The sequence below is a fragment of the Theropithecus gelada genome, chromosome 5 (assembly GCF_003255815.1).
Source record: "Theropithecus gelada isolate Dixy chromosome 5, Tgel_1.0, whole genome shotgun sequence".
Taxonomy (NCBI): domain Eukaryota; kingdom Metazoa; phylum Chordata; class Mammalia; order Primates; family Cercopithecidae; genus Theropithecus; species Theropithecus gelada.
This window is the reverse complement of record NC_037672.1, coordinates 972,320-996,872: the sequence shown is the minus strand read 5'-3', so window position 1 is coordinate 996,872 and position 24,553 is coordinate 972,320. Positions and strand designations below refer to the sequence as shown.

The 24,553-nt window shown below is 62.3% G+C and overlaps 1 protein-coding gene across 4 annotated transcripts; it reads right to left on the bottom strand.

The window, feature by feature from the left end:
* Positions 1–2,592: 2,592 nt before the first annotated feature.
* Positions 2,593–16,002, bottom strand: FGFRL1 (fibroblast growth factor receptor like 1). Of its 4 annotated transcripts, none has more exons than XM_025386787.1 (7): positions 15,872–16,002; positions 15,296–15,390; positions 5,981–6,253; positions 4,782–4,862; positions 4,399–4,683; positions 3,665–4,018; positions 2,593–3,429 (listed from the first exon to the last, which is right to left on the bottom strand). In XM_025386787.1, exons 2-7 carry the CDS (start codon positions 15,372–15,374, stop codon positions 2,987–2,989), a joined length of 1,515 nt encoding a protein of 504 aa, XP_025242572.1. In that variant the 5' UTR covers positions 15,375–15,390; positions 15,872–16,002; the 3' UTR covers positions 2,593–2,986. The 4 variants fall into 4 exon arrangements, with proteins under 4 accessions (XP_025242572.1, XP_025242571.1, XP_025242570.1 ...); XM_025386786.1 differs by having other exon boundaries at positions 15,903–16,002; XM_025386785.1 differs by lacking the exon at positions 15,872–16,002 and adding an exon at positions 15,585–15,713.
* Between the last annotated feature and the right edge of the window lie 8,551 nt (positions 16,003–24,553).

Genomic DNA, 24,553 nt, shown 5'->3' with positions numbered 1-24,553 from the left:
CCATGGGGCAGGGCCAGGCAAGAGACAGCCAGGAACACCGGTCAGGCGTCCTCAGGGCAGGGCCCCGGTAGGCTCAGGCTGGAGACCGCAGGAACAGAGGGGCGTGGGGATGAGTGTAAGGGCTCTCGGGACTGGACGGCCAAGGGGGAAGGGTCTGGAGGTCGCAGGGGAGAAAGCAGGGGCTCTACGCAGCCCCTGAGGAAGGCTAGGGAAAGACTGAGGGGTCTGAGCTCCAGGCCATTTGCCTGGGGGTGGCCGGGGCCCCATGGACAGGAGATGGGTCTGTCCTAACTCCTTGGGGCCCCCCCTGCCCAGCCTGGCATCCAACATGGCCACGGCGTGACAAAGTCCAGAGCCCAGGACCCAGAGGCTGGGCTGTGCCAGGCCTGTCCTGTCCGTCAAGGGCCACACAGCACCAGTCAGCACCTCCCGTGGGCAGGTGTGAGATGGGCTGGACCACAAGTCGAGGGTGGCCCTGAGTGGGGCCTGGACCTCAGAGCAGGCAGGGTGCAGGCGTGGGGTCTGCGGTCCCAGTGTCTCCTTCAGAGGCTCTGGGGGACAGCCCTCTCAGACTGCCCATCCCTCTGCCCACTTCCTGGGGAGTGGCAGCCTGTCCTCTGCGACCCCATGACCTGCTGCCTGAGGCCTTCCTGCTGTCCAAGGTGGCCAGACGCCTGAGGTCTCCCTTCCACCCTCCCCTACTCCAGACTGAAACCCGACCAGGCGTCGGCCTGCAGCCTGCCCTGTCTGGGGAACATCTGTTTGGCTGCCAGCTGTGGGCCGCCTGGAGCCCCCACTGCCCCCCAGTCAGGATGGCCAGGCCTCCCACAGCACCCACCAGCCACACGCAGCCCTCACCAGGGCCATGCCTGAAGCTGTCACCACCCACGGAGTCAGGACTTCCCTCAGGGGAGAGGTGTAGGGTCTACCCTGGGGAGGACAGAGGACAGAAAGGGGACATCTTGAAGGCCATGGGGTCCTCAGAAGCCCCAGCTGGGGAGAGGTCCCTGACACCTCTCCCCAGAGCCCACCTGTCATCTTTGAAGCCAGGCAGGGTGAGCTTCCTCCAGGGAGAAGCTCTCAGAACCAGCGCGGGTCAGGAAGTACCCTGCATGCCAGCAAGGCCAGGGTCCGGGAACGCCACGGGCCTCACGCTTTGCTGAATGCACGAGAGGCCTCGGTGCCTTTTCTTACTAGGCTAATGGAACCCCCAGGCAGGCAAGGGCCCCGGGTGGAGCTGGCAGCCCCAACCCCTCCTGCTGACTGGGCAAGATGGGGGCGGCCACCGTCACAGCACTGCAGGGTGGCAGGGAGGGCATTTGGACGGAGCCCTGAGGTCAGAGGTGACCTGAGCCTGGCCCCACCCCCAGTTCCGAGGCAGGTCTGCTGCTTCCCGTAGGGCCACCCACCAAAGCCTGCAGAGCGGCCGAGGAGTGACCAGGCCCTGCACTGAGGGCCACAGGGGCCAGCCCCAGGACACAGAGGGTGCGAATCCGACAGGGGTGCAGGACGCTGGCCTGGCCAGGCATGTGGGTACTCATGGTGAGTGCTCACACCCACCACCACCCGAAGGCCAGCATACCCAAACTCTACATGGGTAGTGCTCACACCCACCACCGCCCGAAGGCCAGTAGACCCAAACTCTACATGGGTAGTGCTCACACCCACCACCGCCCGAAGCCCAGTAGACCCAAACTCTACTGCCGGGAGGTGCTGATGACAGACCTGGAGACCCTCAGGTCTCGGCCCCTGTGGCTCCAGCCCAGCAAGGGGACTCCAGGAGGGCTGGGCTGCTGGTTCTAGAGACCAGGCCTGACACACAAGCACAGATGTGAGCACACATGAGCATGCACATGCACACATAGACACGGGCAGAAACACCAGCCTGGAGAGAAAGGATGCACTTTCATGTTTAACAAAATAAATTAAATATACGGGGCTTCAGCTCAAACTCTACATAAAATTACAGAGATCTGGGGCCACCACGACAGTGGGGTGGGGGGTGGTGCCTGGCCTGGACGGGGTGCAGGCATCAGCGTGGCTGAAAGACCAGGCGGGTCCCAGGCCCCAGAAGAGACCACAGTCCCTGCAACCCAGCCCTCCCTCCATCATTATTAATATTATCTTCATTTCTTAAATATAAATACCAAGGCTCCTTCTCGCTGGCAGGGGGAGAATGCAGTGGGAGTGCCATGGGCTCCAGCCTCTCAGGCTTGGGGCTGCTGTGCCCCCAGCCCCAGCCTACAGCAGTAGGGGACTCCTGGACACCTAAGACAGGTGGCAAAAATAGCCGCGAAGGCCAGGCGAGGGCAGAGGCAGGCAGGGGTGGGGGAGTGATGGTGGAGCAGGGAGAGTCCTTCATCAACTATGAGCCTCACTGCACACGCACTGCGGGCCTCGCAGCACACCCTCTGAAAAGCACCTCAGTCCGCATGTGTCCAGGCAGCGTATCTGCACATGTGTGTGCGTGTCCGGACAGCATATCTGCTCGTGTCCAGGCAGCATATCTGCGCATGTGTGTGCGTGTGTCCAGGCAGCATATCTGCGTGTGTGTGTGTCCAGGCAGTATATCTGCACATGTATGCATGTGTGTGTCGAGGCAGCATATCTGTGCATGTGTGTGATGTGTTCAGGCAGCATGTCCATGTATGTTCTGGCATGTCTGTGTGCATGTGCATGCGTTTGAGCAGCATATCTGTGTGTCCAGGCAGCATGCCTGCGCATGTGCACGCATGCGTATGTGTTCCGGGAGCATGTCTGCGTGTGCCTGTGTTCAGGCAGCGTGTGTGCGCATGTGTGTGTATACATGCATCCAGGCAGTGTGTGTCTGTGTGTGTGTGTCCAGGGGCTATGCCTCACACAGAGCGCCCAGGGTGCTGGCCATTCCTCCTCACCATGGGTCCGCCTTCGTCTGCAGCACCGTCCTCCATCCTCCCAGCCTGCCTGTCTGGCTGGCCCCATGCGCCCACTGCAGAGGCAGTGCCATCTAGCACTGATAGTGGATGTGCTGGTGGACCTTGCCCTCCACGTGTGAGTGTGTGTGTGAGTGTGTGTGTGTGTGTGTGTGGATGTCTGTGTAGACTTTGGGGTACAACTTGGGGCCAGCAACTGGGCCTGGGCCCAGCAAGTGCTGGGGGGCTGCCGGAGACCCATGCTCCTCACACAGCCCCACACCAGGGCCAGCGCTGAGGGCGGCCAACGTGGGAAGGTCCTTGTCTCCACTGCGGTCACGGGCTGTCCCTGGCTGGCGGTGCCCAGGCACGGGAGGGGCAGGAGTGGGGGTGCATGGCTTCTTCTTGGCCTGGCAAAGCCACAGGAGCACGGTGCCCAGGATGAAGACGGCGCCGGCCGGGATGCCGATGACCACGGGCCATGGCAGGCTAGTGGCCGAGGACGAGGAGGCCACAGGTGGCCCTGGTGGTTTTGGGTCTGCAAGAGTGAGAGGAAAGGAGGTGGCGAGGGGAACGCCAGCACAAAGACCAGGAGAGTACCCCAGACCCATCCGGGGGGCTGTGGAGACGGCACCCCTGGGCTGCCCTCCCTTGGCAGATGACCTGGCCTGTAGAGCCCAGGAGGGAAGGGTGGGGTCCTGCCCGGTGGGTGGGATGCGGGGCCCAGGGGGCAGGTTCGGGCACCAGCATGGCGTGGCGTGGCGGCCGCGCACCTGGCAGCACAGTGAGGAAGGCGCTGCGGAAGCTGTAGCCCATGGTGTTGGCGCCCAGGCAGATGTACATGCCCGCATCGTCCTGGCGGGCGCGGGTGATGAGCAGTTTATTGAGGTAGGAGCCATCGGGCCGCGACCACACGTCGCCTGTGGGCAGCACCACGAACTTCTGGCCACCCACATCAATGGTGGAGTTGTGGCGGCCCTCGGCACCGTACTCCACACGCTTCAGCCACTGGATCACCGGCTTCACGTCGCTGCGCACCTTGCACTGGAAGGACGTAGTCCCCCCGAAGTCCACCGTCGTATTCACGGGGTGCGTGCCTGTGAGCACGGGCTTGGAGCGGGTCCGCTCTGTGGGAACACGGCACGTGGGCATGGCTCCTGGGCCCCGCCAGACTCTACCTGCTAGCACCCCAGGGCCCACCAGCACCCCCAGCCCACCAGCCCCCAGACCCCACCAGCGCCCCCAGACCCCACCAGCACCCCCAGCCCACCAGCCCCCAGATCACCAGCCCCCAGACCCCACCAGCACCCCCAGCCCACCAGCCCCCAGACCCCACCAGCATCCCTGGTCCACCAGCTCCCAGATCACCAGTCCCTAGACCCCACCAGCACCCCCGGTCCACCAGCCCCTAGACCACCAGCCCCCAGACCCCACCAGCACCCCTGGCCCGCCAGCCCCCAGACCCCACCAGCACCCCTGGCCCGCCAGTGCCCCAGGCCACACTCACGGATCACATCCACCTTGTAGGTGGCGTTGATGGCGCCTGCGCGGTTCGACACACGGCAGGTGTATTTGCCGCTGTCCTCCGGCCGCAGGTTCTTCAGGCTCAGCGTCCACTTCTTCTTCCTGGGCTCGGCGGCCTCTGGGCGTGTCAAGGCCTGGTCGTCCTTCATCCACGTGATGTCGGGCCGAGGGTGCCCACTGGCCACGCACTTGAGCCGCACGGAGCTGCCCACAGGCCGTGCAATCACCCGGCGCCTCATCTTGGAGGGCTGTGTGAAGCGTGGTCGTGCTGTGGGGTGGGGCGGCATGGAGGTCAGAGGATGGGGAAGCGGCCGAGGGGCCAGGACAGACACCCCCCACCCTGGCAGACGGCGGTCCCCTGCTCACCCCACTGCTGGCTGGCGGGGTCCTCTTGACCCCCAGAGGAGCTGTCGGGGCCCAGGCTCTCCTTCCCTGGGCTAATGTCATCTGCAGAGAAATGGAGGTGCACAGGGAGGGCAGGTGAGGGGGGCCCTGAGGAGCACCCCCAACTCTCCCATGGCCTCTAGTGCCCCCAGCCCCAGCCAGGACAGTCCTGGACACCCAGGCAGGGGGCTGCACCACACACCCACAGCCCAGAATCCCAGGGACAGCTGGGCAAGGGCCGCTGGCCCACACTAGGCGCAGGTGATCCTGACGGGTACGGGTGGGGCTGGAGGGCTGGCCCCTACTCTGGCTCCGGGGGGTCTGCAGGCCCTGGGGAGGAGGGAGCTGGGCCCGGCCAGCAGCTGCAGTAACCCTAGCCTACATCAAGGGGCCGAGGGCTGGTGAACAGACGAGACTCTCATACCTCTCGGTCATCGTCGCCTTTGAAAGGACTGTGGGGTGGGGGTGGGGGGACAGCCACAGTTTTCCCATTCCACACAATCTGGAGGAGCAGGGCGTGCTGTGGAATGTCCCCTCCATCCACCCTGTGACAGCCGCTCCTCCACTGAGCCCAGGACCAGGCTGTCTCAGGCCGCACCCCCAGACCCTGCCGGGGCCTGGGCCAGCCTCCTGTGTTCAGAAACGGGCCAGCCCAGCTCCAGGAGCTCCACCGGAGGGCCCCACACCCAGGAGCCCAGCAGAGCAGGCGGGGTGCCCGGTCCCTAGGTATGGAGGGCGTGTCTCTGGACACCTGTCCAAGCCCCGCACCCAGGCCCCAGGCGCAGAGGAGAACAGAAAGGCCAGGCATCCCCGCGGCTCCTCTGAACTCCGAAACCTGAGCCTCAAAGTCACAGCCGACGGCCGGCACACCCTGCCAAGGCCTCGGGCCCCAGCCCTTCTGTGGGACCACGGCCTGCGGCTCCCGGCCGCTGCCCTCCGCCCGCCGCCCTCCGCCCGGAGGAAGGCCCAGAGGCTGGAGCCTGATGGGGACAGGAACGGAGCCCAGCCTGGGGGATGGTGGCAGAGGTGCAGTCAGCAGAGGGAGGGCAGGGCGCCGAAGGAAGGCTGTCTGCCCGGGGCTGGCTGACTCTCAGGCCCCAGGTGTGTCCCCGTCCGCCCTCCTGCATGCCCCTGCCTGGCTCCAACCCAGCCCGTGACCTCTGACCGCAGCAGCGACTAACCCAGCACGACAAGGGTGTAGTTGACGCTCAGGCTGCCAAAGCCGTTGGTGGCCTTGCACACGTACACACCGGCATCCTCCCGCTCCACCTGCTTCACCTTCAGCCCCTGGGGGAGCACGCGGAAGCGGCTCCAGCCGCTGTGGATGGTGCGGCCGTCCTTGGTCCACATGGTCAATGGTGGTGGATCCCCCTCCACAGGACACTGCAGCCGCACGGTGCGGCCCAGCCGGGCCACCTGCCGTGGGACCACCTTGTCTGCCATCCTGGGGGGGCCTGCGGGTGGGTCCAAGGAACAGTCAACGAGGAGGGGCTTGGGGTCCAGAGCCAAGGGGGATCGAAAGGGGACCCACGGCCCAGCACAGACCTCAGGCCTGAGCTCCACCTGGGTCGCCTGCCCAAGGTGAGTAGAGGGGCCCAGGCGCAGTGCCCCCGACCCAGGCCTCAGCTGCCTACATGCACCAAAGCCCCTAAGTGCTGGCCCACTGAACACCACGTCAGCAGCTTCTCACAGCCGGGGCAGCTCTGTGGTCCCAGAGGCCGGCTCTTTGAGACGTGAGAGGGGAGTAGGGTCCCCAGAGGATGCAAAACAGCTGTGCTTGGTAGCCCTCAAAACCCACCAGCCAAGAGGGCAGGGGCTCCTCCTGGTCACACAGGAAGCAGCTGTACACCCTAGGTCAGAGGGGACAGCGGCCCCCCAAGGACAAGGGCGGCAGGGGGATGGGGGCCCTGGTGGGTCCCAAAGAGGCTCCAGGCCCCTCACCCAACTCCCACCCAACCATCAGCCCAGGGCCCAGCCGGGCCTGGACACAGGCCAGCGACCCCACAGCTATCCACACGCAATCAGGCACAGCAGACCGCCTGCGCACGGGCACTGTGTGGATGAGAGTTTGTGCGGCACCCACGTCTCTGTCAGTATCAGACCTGAGTTCAGGGACCACAGATGCCCAGGTCTGTCTGCCCACCCCAAGGGCCCTACCCTGCCAGGCACCTTAGCCTTGAGGGGGCATGACCCCAAGGCCCCGGGGTCAGAGGCTTGCTCTGGAGCGACAGTAGCTAGGGCTGGCCATGGGCACTGCTGGATCCTGTCTGGCTGGCAGCCCCGAGGCTGTACCTGGCAGCCAGTATGTTCCCCCACTGCCTGTGAAACCCACAGGAGCAGACAGGCTGCAGCTCCACATGGCCACTCACTCTGTCCCACCCCACGTGGAGAAGCCAAGTCCTCCTTTCCTGGCAGAAAGAAACCCATCCCGTCCCCTGCCCGGGTCCCCACCCCACCCCGTCCCCTGCCTGGGTGCTTCTGAGCTGGAAAGCAGGGCCAGGGCCCTGTTTGTGTGTGACCGGCCCCAGTGGGCAGTGCCTAGCCAGCCGGGAAGATGAGCCTGGAACACACAGACCCTGCAGGCCTCAGAAACTCAGAGCACCGCAGGGCCTGCACCTGGATGGAGCTCCTGGGAGAGGAGGGCCCCGCGCGCCCCACTCCCCACGTGCTGCTCCCAAGTCCTGCAGTGGCAACCGCAGCCCACTCACTGCTCTCTGCATCTGAGAGGTGGCCACAGGCACCCCACGGTTCCCAGGGCACCTCTGGCCAGCCCATGGGTGACAGTGTCCCTCCCGAACTGCAGCCACTGCTGTCTGGGAGTGTCCAGGCTGGGTGCAGAGACACCAAGAGGCAGCAGCTGCTCCAAGCCATCTCGACAGTGCCTGGGGCCGTGTGTTTCTCCAACACGCAATTAACAGTGGCCCCGTGACGTCTCCCACCGGCGTCTTCAGACAGGTAGCAACTCCCAATCTCACCCCCCAGGTCTGGGGACAGGGACCCCCACAGAGAATCCCTATCACCTCTCTGGAAGCCTAATCAGCGCTGATAGCACAGGGGGCGCGGCCCAGGGCCTCCGGGTTCTGATCCCACAGGCATCCTCGGCTGCTGGGGCTGGGCGTGGAGACATGGAGCCTCCCCACTGTGACCAGAAACACAAAGGGTGGGCTGAGGCTCTGGAGGGAGGGATTCTTCCCAGCCCTGGCCCACCCGGCCCACACCAGTCCCTGGCCTCTCTGAGAAAACATGTGGGGGTCTCTCCTCTGACCTGTATCTCTCCCTCAACTCAGGACCCTCCCACCCTGGCCATGGGCCCCAGCCCTGAAGCCCCTCCTTCCCTACCCTCCCTGTAATCCCCCGGAGAGGAAATGAGATGGCGGCTGTGGGGGCTGCCAGCCCACCTCCCCCTCAGTGTGGTTCTGTAAGCTGCCCAGGGCTGGGGGCAGCTCTGGCAAACGGGGCTGCAGGGCCCACAGCACAGGGGCCTCCTGACCCCTTCCCAGCCTGCCCAGGTCCCAGACCCACCCCAGGTTGACCTCACCAGCACCTGTCGCTGCCCGAACTCCCACCACCCACAGGGCCTCCGGGATCAAGAGGGAGTGGCCAAGGCCCCTGCCCAGCCCAGCCCCTGTGGCCCACAGCCTGCAGGGGTACCTGGGCCTCCTGAGGGGCTACCTGGGCACAGGTCTCACACGTGCATGTTCATGTATGCACATGAGTGCCTACCCACACAACTGCCCAGAAGCAGCAAGAGAGCAAGTGCCCGGCCCTGTCCTGGGTGGGGGCACACGGACCCAGCCCCCCCATCTCGGGAGGGAGCCCGCCTCCGAGGCTGAAAGCCCCAGCTGCACTTCAGGAAGGGGCTACCTCTGGCCCCAGCCCCCACCCTGCCCCAGGCAGACACAAGCAAGGCTTGGGGAGGTAAAGGCCCCCACAGGCATGCGGGAGGTACGGGATGACAGGCACAGACAGGGAGGCGGGACCCCCGCCCGTGGTCACTGCTGAGAAAGGGGGCAGAGCCAAATGACCGCCGGCTGGCCGGAAGCGTGGCCCCCGAGGCCGGCCTGCAAGTGCTGTAGGCACGGCTGGAGGCAGCCAGGCCAGAGGAGCCAGCCTTATCCTAAAGCAAACAGCCTCCCTCCGTCCCCCTCGCCAGGCCCATCCCACCCCCACCTGGGCTCCCTGGACACCCTGCTGTTGCAGGCCCAAGACCCCCGCAGGAGGGCCTGACCAGGAGGAAGCCCAGTCCCAGATTCCTGGGAAATGAGCGTGCCAGGACAGCGGCCTGGGCTTTATGTTTAGGCAAGCCCACACCACCTGGACAGGCGTCCAACCCACGCAGCCTATGGGGAAACTGAGGTAGGACCTGAGGGCATAGGTACCTGGTGGGAGACTGTGGCCGCCTCGCACCGCAGCCAGGAAGAATATAGGGAGCCAGCACCGGGGCTCTGCTGGGCATGACAGCGGCGCCGTGCCACCTCCAGGGTTTGCACCCCCCCAAGATGCCCCCCAGCCTCCTCCTCCAGAACAGCCCCTGCCCTGCACACACTTAGCCACAGTCAAGAGGCCCCCAGCACAGGCAGGACACCAAGGGCCACGTGGGAGCCAGACATGAGGGTAAACTGAGTCTGAGACAGGGCCTCACTGCTGTCAGGTATAGAGGACTAGACTCGGAGGCAGTGGGCCAAGAAGGGGGATGCCGCCAACCCCTCCCACCCCGCCACCCCTGCCCAGCTGTAAAAAACACAACTGGGGAAGGAGGACGAACAGGGGCTTCCCACAGCAGCAAGGCCCAGAGAGGCCGCCCTGCCCACACGCTTTGTCACACACACACTATCCCCAGACACAGAGACTCCTCTTTCCCAGGGCCCAGGAAGGGTGGAGGTGGGCAGGCCCTGGGATGGAGGGGAGGAAGCTGCAGTCTGGAGGGACAGAGGCAGGACCCCCTGCGGCCTGCCCCTCCCCGTCTTCACAGGCCCTCAGATCAGCTCCCCACACCTGCCTCGTCTGGAGTGCCCTCTCCGACGCCCCTCACCCCGGGGTCTCCAGTATCTCTTCTGGAATGGCCCGTCCTGGCCACATGGTCCAAACCCACACCCAAGCCCCTCTCCCGTGCTCGCGGTGTCCCGAGGCCTGGCATACAGCAGGCACTCGGTGGGCATTCATAGGGAGAATGGCAGGGGGGTGGTGGCCAGCCAGGGCAGGTACAGAGGATTCATGGCCAGGGCTGCCCAGTTTCCCTCCTGAGACCACGGCAGCTCCTCCCCATGGGGCCTGGCTCCCACAGGGAGCAAGGAGGGGGTGCTTCCCAGAACACAGCCCTCAGCGTAAGGAGAGGCGCCCAGGCACAGACACACGTGCAGTGTCATGATCCCTCTGTCGCGAGCAGACATGAGCTGGGACCAGGAAACGGCCTCCTCTTACTTTCCAGTGTACCTGCACCTCCCAGGATGCCTCTATAGCCCAAGCCAGTGGTGTCCGCCCCTCTACAGAGCCTGGGGCAATGCTGGCCCAGGTCGGACAGGACTCCTGACCCAGTGGGGACAACGGGGGCTTCCTGAGGAAGGAGCGTCCACCACAGCAGGGGCAGATGCTGGTTGACAACACGGCAGGGTGGGGCGTCCGTGGGGACAGACCAAGCCACGGTGTGCCAGGGAGGGAGGGGCAGGTGGAGCTGACCGCTGAGGGGCCGGCTGTGTGGTCCCCTCAACCGTAGCCCTGACTGGCCAACCCTAACTTCCCCGCATGGAGGGGCTGGACCAAGAGTGGCCTGGCAGCCAAACGGGGCCAGAGTGGAGCGAGGATGCCTGGGAACTGGGGGGCCCTGCATGGCCCCGAGTTTCCAGCTGAAGGAATTCTCTGGCCTGGTCAGGGACCTGGCCATGGGGTGCGGGTGGCCAGGCCCCATGTCCTCCTGGAGAAGCTGAGTGGCCTGGGGAAGGGGGCTCACCTTGACCAGAAGGGAGGGTAAGGGAATCAGGACACACTGTGCCAGACCCCTGAGGGGGTGCAGAGCCAATCCAGGTGCTGAGCCTTCTGCAGCCGGCAGCCCCCCACCGGTCACCAAGACACAGTGCCCCCACCACAGATGGCCACTATGTGGCTGTGCCAGGCCCCCAGGGGCACCCAGGGCAGGAGTGAGTGGGAAACTCCAGAGTTAGTGCCAGGGCCCGATCCCCTCCCCAGGAAGCCAAGTGCAAGAGCGGCCGCCCCCAGGAGCCACAGCACAGGTGACCGCTACACAGCCTGCTGCCCATCAGGTGCCAGGGCCAGGCTCTCCTCCAGCCCGGGACGCCCAGGCACACGCATGTGCACCCGCATGCACAGACCCAGGACACACATAGTCACCAGCTAGCCATAGGCGGCCCTCAGGGAGCAGACCCAGAGGATGTGCGGGGACCTGGGGGCCTGCAGCACAGGCGGCTACCCCACAAGCTGTGCCCCACCACGCTGCCCAGCCCTGGGCACCCAGCGAGTCAGCAGGCTGGGGGGCCTCCTCTGGAAGCCTTGAGGTGGAACCTTCTGCAACCCCAGCCCCAGGGCACTACTCCCCCTTCTTGACACACCAGGGCACAGGGCGGGCACCAGAGCATCGTGAGGCGGTGCCACGCCCTAAAGAGAACCTTGCACAGTGCTGAAACAGGCAAAGATTCCTCCGTAGCCATCCCAGTCCAGACCTCACCAGGCCCAGCCCGGTTCATGCCCCCACCCCCACCTCAAAACCCCAGCCTGCCTGGCTTCAGTCCCCAGGCCTCCCCTGCCCGGAACTCCCCAGAAGGGCTCTGCCTGCAGACCTTGGCAGCCCTTCCCCACTTAAGAAGCATCAGCAAGAACATTTCCTGATCCCAGAACCCCCGAGGCCAGAGATCAGGGGTGAGCTGATGCTCTGCCCCCTGCCAGGGCTCTTGGCCCCCGGGTGGGGCTGCCGTGACCACTGAGCAGCCCAGGCACACTGGGCACCACCACCAGGCCAGGGGCCCTTGCTCCCACTCACATGGCAGACTTCTCAAGGACAGGGCTGGGGACAGGAGGGCACTGGGCCTGTCCACTGCAGCTCCCCAGGCCCCTGCAGGCCACAGGGCACAGCCACCCAGCCTCTCTGGGACACACAGTGATGCCCTGGGGTGTGGTACTGTGCTCCAGACGAAGCCCTACGGTCACCACTAGGGATAGGGCAGGAAGGTTACAGGGAATGAGGAGGGGCCCGAAGCCACTGGCTGGTGGGCCTGGACAAAGCTCCCCAGGGGGCCACCAAGCTGTCCTGGGGCTCACAGTCTTAGTAGCCCAGAGGGCGTCACTGTGCCCAGCGGGCCCCATGCCGCACACCAGGGCAGCAGCCCGGCTCCCTCCTCCCTGTCACTGCTCAGCCAATGTTCACTCCTCAGCCCCTTCACAGCACCAGGCAAGAAGAAAAGTGGTTGGGCTTTCTGCCAAGATGGGCGGCACCCCCTGCCCCACACGGGGACAATGTCCTGGAGGGAGACCCCCACTCACGCTGACTTGCTCCAAGGGGACTGGTACCCACCTCTCCTGTTAGGCCTGCCCTGGCCCATGAAACCCCTCCTCTCCCATCCCCTGCTTCACTCTACCCCAGCCATCTTGGACCGTGGGCCCTGGCGCTGTGGCCCACCTTGGAGCCGCCTGGAGAGGGCAGCCAGACACCCTGGGGCTTGACCAGCAGCTCCAGGGATGGCTGCCAGGGAGAGTGGCAGGCAGGCAGGCAGGGAGGGCAGCCCTAGAGGAGGCCTCTGGGGAGAGGGGTGTGGGCACACCTCTCCCTCCTGTGCTGACCCACCCGCTGAGGCTGTCACCTGGATACACCAGGCCTGGAGTCACCGGCAGAGGCCCAGATGGGGCAAAGGAGTCCACCCTGAGCCAAGAAGCAAGCTCAGGCTGCAGAGAGGGCCAGCATGCAGCAGTCGGGGGTCCAGCCTGTGGGCACAGCCTGCCTCTCCCAGCGCGGCCATGGTTCCTGAGCCAGGGCTGGGCAAGCCAGGGGCTGGAGGCCACGGCTGGGGAAAAACCAACATTTCCCCTCGACAGGGCCGCAGCGCGGGGCCTGCGGCTGAAAGGGAGCCCGGAGGCCCATTGATTCCCGCACAATGGATAAAGGAGTCTGCGGTCGGCGTTTCCAGGCCCAGCCAAAGGCGACTTTGTTCACGGCTCCCTCCCTCCCCCAAGGGGACAGTGATTTATTTTCCCTTCCAGGAGTGGGGCCCCGAGATGGAAACGGGGCGGCTGGCCCGATTCCCCACCTTGCAGGGGCTGGGCCCAGCTCCCACACGTCCACCTCAGCCCGCTACACACTGGCCAGCCACTGCCTGGAAGGGCTTGGGGCGAGGGAGGAGGGCCCTGAGGCCTGGCTGGGGGCCGAGGTCAGCACCGTGCACCCACAGCTATTGCTTCCCCAAGTCACACACCCTTCAGACTCCTGCCCCTACAGGGAGCCGACACTGACCACGCCACCCCCCAGGCATGGGGCACCCCTGGACAGGCACCCTGCCCACCTGGGTCAGGGCTCAGCTTGCCACAGCAGCTGGCTGGGTGCAGAGGAAAGGGGAGTGGCCTCCTAGGCAGGCCGCTTAGAGCTGGTCCCCAAGGCCATGCTTGCAAAAGTTCAAAGGTGGCACTTCTCAGAAAGCCCTGAAACGACTTCCTTCAGAATTATTGGTAAAAGGTATTTCATCCACAAACTCTCAAGTTCCCACTGTGAGAAATAAAAGGGAAAGGGAGAAAGCCAATTCCTATCTTTTTTCAAATTGGAAAAAAAAAGAAAAGCAGTTTTTAGACAAATCCACCAAGATTGTGAAACTTTGGGAAAAGAGGAACTTTCAAAATATGATCCGAGTCTAGCGATGTGCCGATTCCAGAACTTATGACCTAGCGAGAAATGGCTTTTCAAAAACAACCCAAACCCTCTGCATGCTGGTCCTTGGCCTAACGAAGGTGCACAGTGGGCTGTTCAGAGCAGGAGAAACACACTTGGATGGACCTCGCGCCCTAGTCCATGCTAGGAAAATCAGCACAGTCCGGAAGAACCTCCTCCCCACCTCCACCCAAACCACAGAGGCCCCTGCCCTTGGAAAGCCGCTCAATCCCAGCTCCCCAGTGCCACCACGGCCTTTGCCATGCAAAGCCAGGGCTGGATATCCTCGGCCCCAAGGCCGCAGTTGAGGAGGACGAAAGCGAAGGGGGTGGCCGCTGGGGCGTCTCCATGAAGAGGCGGGCTCTGCCACCCACTGCCATGGGTGACCGCGGCCATCCACCAGTCAGCTTCAGCCCCAGCCACGGACCATGGCAGGACAGAGGCCTCCAGAGCCTCCCTGGCCGAGTGGACAGAGGATAGGCAGGTGCAGGGATGGGGGAGGCCAAACAGATCAAAGAGAATGCAAGTCCAGGCCACTAGCGGTGGTGGGGGCTCGCCCAGTATGGCCTGAGTGCCCACACAGCCCAGGACGCTGCCGGGCCCTCAGAGCAGCCGCTCAGCCAGGCCCATGTGGGCAGGAGGGGGGTGGGGGGGGTGCTGTGGCATAAGGCCCACCTGGCCACCGCCCGCCATCCAACACCCGAACGTGCCCATATAAGGCCAGGTTGGATGCGGCGCACTTGCTGGGGGGCAGGGGAGGGGTGCGAAGCCTCAGGACTGGTGGACACAGCGCCGACAATCCTGAGTGGTCAACACACCCAAAGGGCCGGCCTGGCCACAGGTCCCGCCTAGCCATGGGGGCAGCCAGCGCTGTGCTCGGATCCTGGAACATGGCGGGCATGAGTCTGCGGGGACACATCACCCATCGGCTTCGGATGCCCTTGCTGGAGCCGGGTACCGTGGCATGGCTGCCACTTAGCTATCAGTGGCGTGAGGACGTACCAGGCCGGTACAGTGGGTGCCCACAGGCACGCAGTCCTGGGGTGCGTCCCGGCCCTGGGGACTTGTCCACACAGCCGCCCTGCACTGCCTGCCTGGGGCTGGGCAGGGCCAGGGCACACAGCTAGGTCTGGTGTGTGCCCAGTGGCTGGGACACTGGGGGTCTGAGGGTCAGTTTCAGTCCCAGACACCCAGTATATCACCAATATCTCTCATAGCCCATCCTGGCCTCCGTGGGGGTCTCTGCAGGTTCCCAGAGTCCTAGTTGGGTCCACTGTGGCCACAAACCGCCCACTCCCCAAGAATCCACAGGTGATCAGCTGCCCTGGACTGCAGGTAGGAGGGTGAAAGTGTTTGCAAGACCAGAAGCATGTCCTGGGGGCCAGGGCTAGAGCCCACCTGGCCAGCAAGCACAAGTGAAAGGGACTCCTCCAGCCAGCTGGGGGAGGCCGCCTGGGCGCTGTGGTCAGCCCATGGGTGAGGGGACCCTGGAAGGAAGGGGGCCTGGCGAGCGGGGCGGCAGGGGCGGGGCATGGCGCGTGCCAGGCGGGCACTGTGGCAGGGTTCAGGGCCGGGCGGGAAGGGGGCGGCGCTGGCGGAGGCCAGGCTGGCTGGGCTGGGCGCCAGAACTCACCTCGGGCGGCGGCGGCCGGCGGGAGGGCCCCCAGCAGCAGCGGCGGCAGCAGGAGCAGCAACGCGGGACTCGGCGTCATCTCGGCCTGTCCGGACCTGGGGGCATTGGGGGCGCCGTCACCAAAGCGTGGAAGTGGGAGATACCGCCCTCCCCGGTCCCGGGCCGCGGGGATCAGGGGTCTGGACCCACTTCCCCGACAGGCCCTCCCCGCCCGCGCTCCAGGCGGAGGAAGCCGCGGCGGGGAGAAGCTGTGGGTATCAAAGGCAGACAAAGGGTTTACACTAATTACCGGGCTCCCCCGCTGCCCCCCCTCCACACACCGTCTGGATTCCTGGCGCTTGTAACTCCGGCCCTGCCCGCAGGACACACAACACCCAGCGCCCCGCAGATAATCGCCTGCGCCATTAGCGGACAAATTTGCGCTGGGGGGGCCCACGTGGGGCGCGGGGGCGGGGACGGGGCAGGCCGGGGGCCCGCAGGAGCGGCGGCGGCGCGCGTGACCCGTGCCCAGCTGGGGCTCCGAACCCTCCCCTCCCCGCCCCCGCCCCGGACCCCCGCCCTCCCCCGTCTGCCCACCTGGGGTCGCGGCCGCGCGCCGGGATCTCACCTCGGCTGGGGCTCGGCGTGCGGGCGGGCGGCGGGGTCAGGGCCAGGCCCGCGGCGTGCGCTCTGCGGTCATCGCCGCCCCGGGCGCCGCATCCCGCCGCCCCGCGCCCCCGGGCCCGGCCTCGGGGCGGGGCGGCGCTACCTGGGCGCGGGAGTCTCGGGCCGGGTCGGGGTCCGGGCTCGGGCGCTCAGGGCGCGGGGTCCCAGACCAGGCAGGCGGCGGGGCGAGTCCGCAGGGCCGGGGGCTGGGGCCGGAGTCCCGGGGCGGCGGGGCGAGGGGCCCGGGGCGCCGCGCCGCGAGGCGTCCTTCCCTGCGGGGCTTTGTCAACTCTCCCGGAGCGAGCGCCGAGCCCGGACCCCGGCCCGCCCCCGGCACAACTTCCGGCCAATCCGCGCGCGCCGGCCCGCCCCGTGCCCCGCCCCGCCGCCAAACTTTTCCCCAATCCGCGCGCGCACGCCGCCCCCGCCCCGCCGGGCTCCGGGCCTTAACCCTAGCGGTGCGGACGTCCCCGCGGGCGGGCGGGCGGCTTCCCCGGGTCCGGCCCCGCCCCCGCCCCCGCCCCGCCCCCGCCCGAGACTCGCCGCGCCCCCGGCCCCGCCCGCGCGCCCTTGGTCCCCGCAAGCTTCGCCGCGCCCTCACCACACCTGCGCCCGCGCTCGCCCGGTCGGGTCCCCAACTCTTGGGACACCTTCGCGACCCCCAGAGCAGGCTCCGGCCCTGCCCGCAGCCCCTCTGCGCAGCCCCGTGCCCGGCCTAGACCGCTCTCTGGTTGCTCAGAAGGGGGCGGACGGGACGGCCGCGGGCGCTCCGAGGTCTCCAGGTCTGCGCCCCGGGGTGGTCTTCGGGAGCAGAAGGGAGAAGCAGGGCCTCGCCCAGCCGGAGCTGATGTGGACGGGGTAGGCGGGACGGCCGTGGCGATGCAGGCAGGGGTCCTTTCCGGGGCGCTCGGGTTACCTCGTGCCCTTGGCCATAGGTATGTTCCCACCCGAGGCCTCCCCGCCTCTCACCTGCTAGTGACGGGAATGACAAGAACATTAATCATCATAATAGACGTCAACATCCGATTTAATCCCCGCTACTGGGCAGGCGGCCCCAGGAGCAGATGAAGAAACGGAGGCGCGGAGAAGACAGCGCCCAGCTCTTCGCGGCTCTTCCTCCACGCGCCTCGCCTGCCGTCCCTGCTCAGAGTCCAGCACGCCGGGTTCCCAGGCCGCACCTCCAACCGCCCCATGGCCTCCCCTCGTCTTGTCTCCCAGTCCTGGAACACAAACCCCACGGCCTGCCCACATCCCGCGTCACACCCTCGACTCCGCGGAGTCACCACCCCAGCACCGCATCTATCCCCCGGAGCAGCCTCTCTTTCTGGGGCCAGAAGCCGCCTCTTCCAGGAAGCCCTCCCAGGAAAGGCTGAAACTGGAGAGGCCTGGCAGCTGGTGTCCCCAGGCCGAGGAGAGCTGGGCGGGGCGTGGGGGGTGCCAGTTTCAGGGTCTGGGACTCCTCAAGGCCCAAACTACCCGGCCGTTCCAACCCGCTGGTTCCTAGACCAGCGTCCTCCACCCCAAATCCCGTGTCTGGGCCAACGTGGGCGTCACGAGGGCGGATGGAGGTGCGCTCGGCCCGCCCGTCCTGCCCCTGCTGGCACAGCCGCCGCTCTGCACCCGGGGAAAGGGTCCGGGGACCGCCGCGTGATCCTCCCGGCAGGAGAATGTCCTGCACCCCCGCCGCGGCACTGTCCCACAAGGAGCCAGCAGCGCCGGGGCCCACCTGCCGCCCTCCCGGCCGGCTCTGCGGACACGGACAGGTGGGTGGGGCGGTCCCACGCCCGTGGGAGAGCAGCGCTGAACTCCCCGGACGGCTGGCGAGGAGGCAGCGCTCCCACAGGTGTGCGGGCTGCCGGGCACAGGTGCGTGGAAAGGGGACAGGTGTGCGGAAAGGTGACTGCGAGTGTGCAGAGTAGAAGCAGGGAACAGACAGGCCGGCAGGTGCCGGCGCCCGAATGAGGCGGGCAGTGGGAGGGGCATGGGCAGCGGCGCGGCCCCCTGGTGGGCGGGGCCGGGACGTCTGGGCGGGACCAGGGGCGGAGCGGCAGACGGGGCTGGGCGGGGCCCGAGGCGGACGGGGGCGGGGCCGGGATGGGATGGGCGGGGCCTGGCTGGGAGAAGAAAGGGGGCCGGGGAGGGCGGAGGCGGGGCCGGGGAGGGCGGAGGCGGGGCCGGGGAGGGCGGGGCGGGGCCGGGGGGCGGGGCGGGGCCGGGGACCTTCCGTGCGGGCCCCCGCTGCCCTCTGGCGGTGGCGGCTGTGCGGCAGCTGCCGAGGCGTTCTCCCTCCTCTCCTCGCTCCGCCCACCACGTCCCAGCCCAGGTCCCGTCCCCCGGAAGCCCCACGCCCCTCGCCCACCTCCGGAACAGGCACTGGGCCTTGCCGGCTCCCACGCCCCTTCGGGTCAGGAGGCGCGGAGCGCGGAACCCAGGGGCCGGCGCAAGCACGTCCTGCCCCTTAAAACTGAAACTCGGGGCGGTCAGCCACCCTCACGGTCTTGGGCCCCATCCTCAGCCAACCCTATGGGGTGACCGCAGGGAGACAGGCTCTTGTAGCCACCTGCCCAGCCCCGGTGAGCCCCTCGCGCGCAGGTTCGCTCGCACGGATCCTCGCTGGCCGCGACAGCACCTGCCCCGGGGCAGGAGAGGCGGGACTGGGGGAGAGCCCGTCAGGCCTCACAGAGGCGGCATCTCAGGGACAGCAGGTATAGGGACTGACGGGGACAGGCGGGTGGCGGGGGCTTGGCCGAGAATGGAGATGAAGTAACAGGGGTTGGACTTACACACTCTCAGCTGCAGCAACCAAAAAAACAGACTAATAAAAAAAAAAAGCAGCACTCAAGGCACTGGGCTCACGAAACCGAGGACCGTGGTGCTGGAGAGAGGGGAACCGACCCGGCAGCGAGGACTGTCCCGCCCACCCCGGGGCACGGAGTAGAGAAAGGGAACCCAGGCAGCCACCTGCGTCTCCCTCAAATGGGAAGATAGAGGTGGCCAGGCAGGGGGCTGGAGTTCACAGGATCAGAGCCCACGCAAGGCTGGGAATAGTCCCTGTGTCCGGCAGCCAGAGCAGGGAAGCATCGTTAGAGCAGGAAGAAGTTCTCACCTTGTAGTAGGGAAGCATCAACACGAGACTAAATACAGTTCAGGTCCCAACAAACACCACTCAATAACAAGACCCAGAGTCAGATGTGGGGGCTCACACCTGTAATCCCAGAACTTTGGGAAGCCAAGGCAGGCAGACCAGTTGAGCCCAGGAGTTCGAGACTACCTTAGGCAACATGGTGAAACTCCATCTCTACAAAAATCCAAAAAGTTGCCAAATGTGGTGGTGTGTGCCTGTGGCCCCAGCTACTGGGGAGGCTGAGCTGGGAGAATCACGAGCCCAGGGGGCCGAGACTGCAGTGAGCCAAGATCACACCACTGCACTCCAGTCCGTGCAACAGAGACCCTGCCTCAAAAAAAAAAAAAAGGACCATACAGTTTCCAAGTAACTTAATCACATCCCAGAAACGAATGCAAATGTATGTGTAGGTCCACAAAAATATCCAGAGCCAAACAAGGTAGAATACAAAATGTTGAATATCCAGTTAAAAAAAAAAAAAAAAAAAAACCCAGGCATGAAAAGAGGCAGGACATTATGTCCCGTATGGAGAGATAGGAAAAATCAATCAAAATTGACCTGGGGCCGGGCACAGTGGCTCACGCCTATAATCCCATCACTCTGGGAGGCCGAGGAGGGCGAATCACTTCAGATGAGAAGTTCACAAACAGCCTGGACAACATGGTGAAACCCCATCTCTACTAAAAATATAAAAACTAGCTGGGTATGGTGGCAGGTAACCTGTAGCCCTAGTTAGGAGGCTGAGGCAGGAGAATCGCTTGAATCCGGGAGGCAGAAGTTGCAGTAACTGACCTGGAAATGACAAAGGTGACAGGGCAAGTAGAGGACAGCACACACACACTTATGCTGTGATCATATTCCATATGTTGAAGATGCTGGAGGAAAGGAAAGACAATATGTTAAGTAAAGATGGGGGGGAAGCCTCAAATCGAACTTCTGGGGATGAAAAATAGTGTCTGAGAGAGATAATACATGAGATGGGATTAATGGAACACTGCAAAAAAAAAAAAAAGGATCAGTGTGGATGGGCGCCATGGCTCACGCCTATAATCCCAGCACTTTGGGAGACCAAGGCAGGTGGATCACCTGAGGTCAGGAGTTCAAGACCAACCTGGCCAACATGGTGAAACCCATCTCTACTAAAAATACAAAACTTAGCTGGGCGTGGCAGCGCATTCCTGTATTCCCAGCTACTGGGGAGGCTGAGGCAGGAGAATTGCCTTTGAGAGGCAGAGGTTGCAGTGAGCCAAGGTCGCGCCACTGCACTCCAGCCTGGCAACAGAGCTAGACTCTGTCGCAAAAAAAAGGATCAGTGAACTTGAAAACATAGCAATACAAACTGTCCAAATGAAATGGAGAAAAATGACTAGAAAAATGGAAAGAGCATCAGTGAACTGTGGTTCACCTTCAAGTGGTGAAATACAGGTGTAATTGGAGTCCCCAAAGGAGAGGAGACAGAGGTTGGGAAAGAACAAAGCTGTTTTCAGATACAGCAAAGTAAAAGAATCGCCTGCAGGAGTGTCTAAGGTGTCCATCAAGCAGAAGGAATGTCGTACCCAATGGAAAACCGAATCTACACAAAGAAATGAGGAACACCATAAACGGCAACTAAATGAGTGAGTATAAGGAGTGCGTTTCTTTTTTGAGTCAGAGTCTCACTCTGTCGCCCAGGCTGGACTGCAGTGGCATGATCTTGGCTCACCTCAACCTCCGCCTCCCAGTGTAGCAGGACGAGCCGCAGACAAAACTCCTCAGACACTGGATTAAAGAAGGAAGAGGTTTTTTATTCGGCCCGGAGCGTCGGCAGACTCGAGTCTTAAGAGCCGAGCTCCCTGAAGAAGAAATACTTGGCCTTTTTAAAGGCTTACAACTTTAAGGGATCCATGTAAAAGGGTCATGATAAATCAAGCAAGCATGGAAAACGTGACGAGGGGCTACATGCATCAGCTAACAGAACAAAAAGTTTTACAGTGCTTTCTCATACAATGTCTGGAATTTACAGATAACACTAGTAGTCTTGGTCAGGGGTTAATATTATTATTATTATTTTAACCACCAGGGCCAGATGGTGGCGCCAAGGTTGTCTAGCTATTTATCTTACTTCTGTTTCTTTCCAACTTTTTGCTTTCTTCCCCTTCTCCTGTCTTATAAACTAGAGAAAAAGGGAGACCGGGAAAAGCTGGGAAGGACAACAGGAGAAGTGGTGGTCTCATTCTATACCAGGTTCAAGTGATTCTCCTGCTTCAGCCTCCCAAGTAGCTGGGATTACAGGTGCGTGCCACCACACCTGGCTAAGTTTTGTATTTTTAGTAGATGTGGTTTCACCATGTTGGTCAGGCTGGTCTTGAATTCCTAACCTCAGGTGATCCACCTGCCTTGACAGTTATCTGATTAATGCAAAAATAATGTATTGTGGGGTTTATATCATATGAAAAATTAAAATATGTAACAACAATAGCACAATGGCTGGGAAGGAAAATGGAAATGTAATGTTGTAAGGTTCTTTGACTATATATGAGGTTATATGATATCACTTGAATTTAGTGACAAGTTAAAAATGTGTAGTAGGCCAGGTGCGGTGTCTCACGCCTGTAATCCCAGCACTTTGGGAGGCTTAGGTGGGAGGATCATGAGGTCAGGAGTTCGAGACCAGCATGGACAATATGGTGAAACCCCATCTCTACTAAAAAGATAAAAATTAGCTGAGCATGGTGGCTCATGCCTGTAGTCCTAGCTACTTGGGAGGCTGAGGCAGAAGAATCACTTGAACCTGGGAGGCAGAGGTTGCAGTGAGCCGAGATCACGCCACTGCACTCCAGCCTGGGTGACAGAGTGAGATTCTGTCTCAAAAAGAAAAAAGAAAAAAAAAGTGTATAAATCTGAAAACAACCATTAAAATGAAGAATTACAGCTAATAAGACAACAAAGGACAGAAATAAAATTTAAAAATTAACCCCCCAAAAAAGCAGAGAAAGAGGGAGAAGAAAAAATGAGATGAGTCAAAGACAAATAGCAGGATGGTAGATCTAAACCCCACCACATTGCCGGGCGCGGTGGCTCACGCCTATAATCCCAGCACTTTGGGAGGCCGAGGTGGGTGGATCACCTGAGGTGGGGAGTTTGAGACCAGCCTGACCAACATGGAGAAACCCCGTCTCTACTAAAAATACAAAATTAGCTGGGCGTGGTGGCACACGCCTATAATCCCAGCTACTACGGAGGCTGAGGCAGGAGACTTGCTTGAACCTGGGAGGCAGAGGTTGTGGTGAGCCGAGATCGTGCCATTGCACTCCAGCCTGGGCAACAAGAGTGAAACTCCGTCTCAAAAAAATAAATAAATAAAAAATAAACCCCACCATATTGATAATCACATTAAATGTAAACATTCTAAACATCCCACCTAAAAGGCAAAGATTGTCAGATTGGGTAAAAAAAGCAATACCCATCTACACGCTGCCTAGAAGAAACACGCATCAAATATAAAGACACAATTATGTTAAAAGGATAGAGAAAGATGTATTACACTGATACTACTCAAAAGAAATCTGGCCAGGCGCGGTGGGATGCCCATATAGTACCAGCTACTTGGGAGGCTGAGATGGAAGGACCACTTAAGCCCAGGAGTTCACGTCCACAATGGGCAGCATCGTGAGACCTTGTCTGTAATACAAAGACAAAGGAGGCCAGGTGCAGTGGCTCATGCCTGTAATCCCAGCACTTTGGGAGGTCAAGGCAGGCGGATCACTTGAGGTCAGAAGTCTGAGATCAGCCTGGCCAACATGGCGAAATCCCATCTCTACTAAAAATACAAAAATTAGCCAGGTGTGGTGTGGTGACACGCGCCTGTAATCCCAGTGACACCAGAGACTGAGGCAGGAGAATTGCTTGAACCTGGGAGGTGGAGGGTGCAGTGAGCCGAGACTGCACCACTGCACTCCAGCCTGGGTGACAGAGTGAGACTCAGTCTCAAAAAAAAAAAAAAAAAACTACATCGTGATCAAGGGAGGTTCATGCAGAGCTGATTTGTCAATGCGCTGACCTAGGGTTGTTCACCCAGCACAATGAGACCAATGTCCACACCGAGGTTTGCAGCAGGCGGCAAGAGGGTGCTTCCTTACAGACGCCAAGCAAGGAGGACCAGGGCAGCTCGTGCTTAAGTGCTGGCCTCCCAGATGGCATGCAGGCAAGGGTTTTTAAAGGCAGGGGTAAATTTCAGGAAAATAGAATTCACAGGCAAGACTGTAAATCAAAACATGGAGGTTATACATTGGTTTTGGCCTAAAAGGGAGGGATATCTTTTTTTTTTTTTTTTTGAGACGGAGTCTTGCTCTGTCGCCCAGGCTGGAGTGCAGTGGCCGGATCTCAGCTCACTGCAAGCTCCGCCTCCCGGGTTTACGCCATTCTCCTGCCTCAGCCTCCCGAGTAGCTGGGACTACAGGCACCCGCCACCTCGCCCGGCTAGTTTTTTGTATTTTTTAGTAGAGACGGGGTTTCACCGTGTTAGCCAGGATGGTCTCGATCTCCTGACCTCGTGATCCGCCCGTCTCGGCCTCCCAAAGTGCTGGGATTACAGGCTTGAGCCACCGCGCCTGGCCGGGAGGGATATCTTGAAGGGGTGAGGGGTATTCCAGGTCATAAGTAGATGCAAAGATTTCCTGGGGCTAGGCATGGCGGCTCACGCCTGTAATCTCAGCACTTTGGGAGGCCGAGGTGGGTGTATCACGACGTCAGGAGTTCGAGACCAGCCTGGCCAATATGCTGAAACCCTGGCTGTACTAAAAATACAAAAATTAGCCGGGTGTGGTGGTGGGTGCCTGTAACCCAGCTGCTCGGGAGGCTGAGGCAAGAGAATCGCTTGAACCCGGGAGGTGGAGGTTGCAGTGAGCTGAGGTCGAGTCACTGCACTCCAGCCTGGGCGACAGAGCCAGACTCCATCTCAACACCGTCCCCACCCCCAGAAAAAAAAAAAAAAGAACCACACACACACACACAAAGACTAGCCAGGTGTTCTGGTGCGCACCTGTAATCCCAGCTACTTGGGAGGCTGAGGCAGGCGAATGGCATGAACCTGGGAGGCGGAGCTTGCAGTGAGCTGAGATCACACTACTGCTCTCCAGCCTGGGTGACAGAGTGAGACTGTCTAAAAAAAAAAAAAAAAAAAAAAAAAAACTCTGATTTGCAATTAAGGAAGACCAGTTTTGTTTAAAAAGTTGGGGTAAGGGCCGGGCGCGGTGGCTCAAGCCTGTAATCCCAGCACTTTGGGAGGCCGAGACGGGCGGATCACGAGGTCAGGAGATCGAGACCATCCTGGCTAACACGGTGAAATCCCATCTCTACTAAAAAATACAAAAAACTAGCCGGGCGAGGTGGCGGGCGCCTGTAGTCCCAGCTACTCAGGAGGCTGAGGCAGGAGAATGGCGGGAACCCGGGAGGCGGAGCTTGCAGTGAGCTGAGATCCGGCCACTGCACTCCAGCCTGGGTGACAGAGC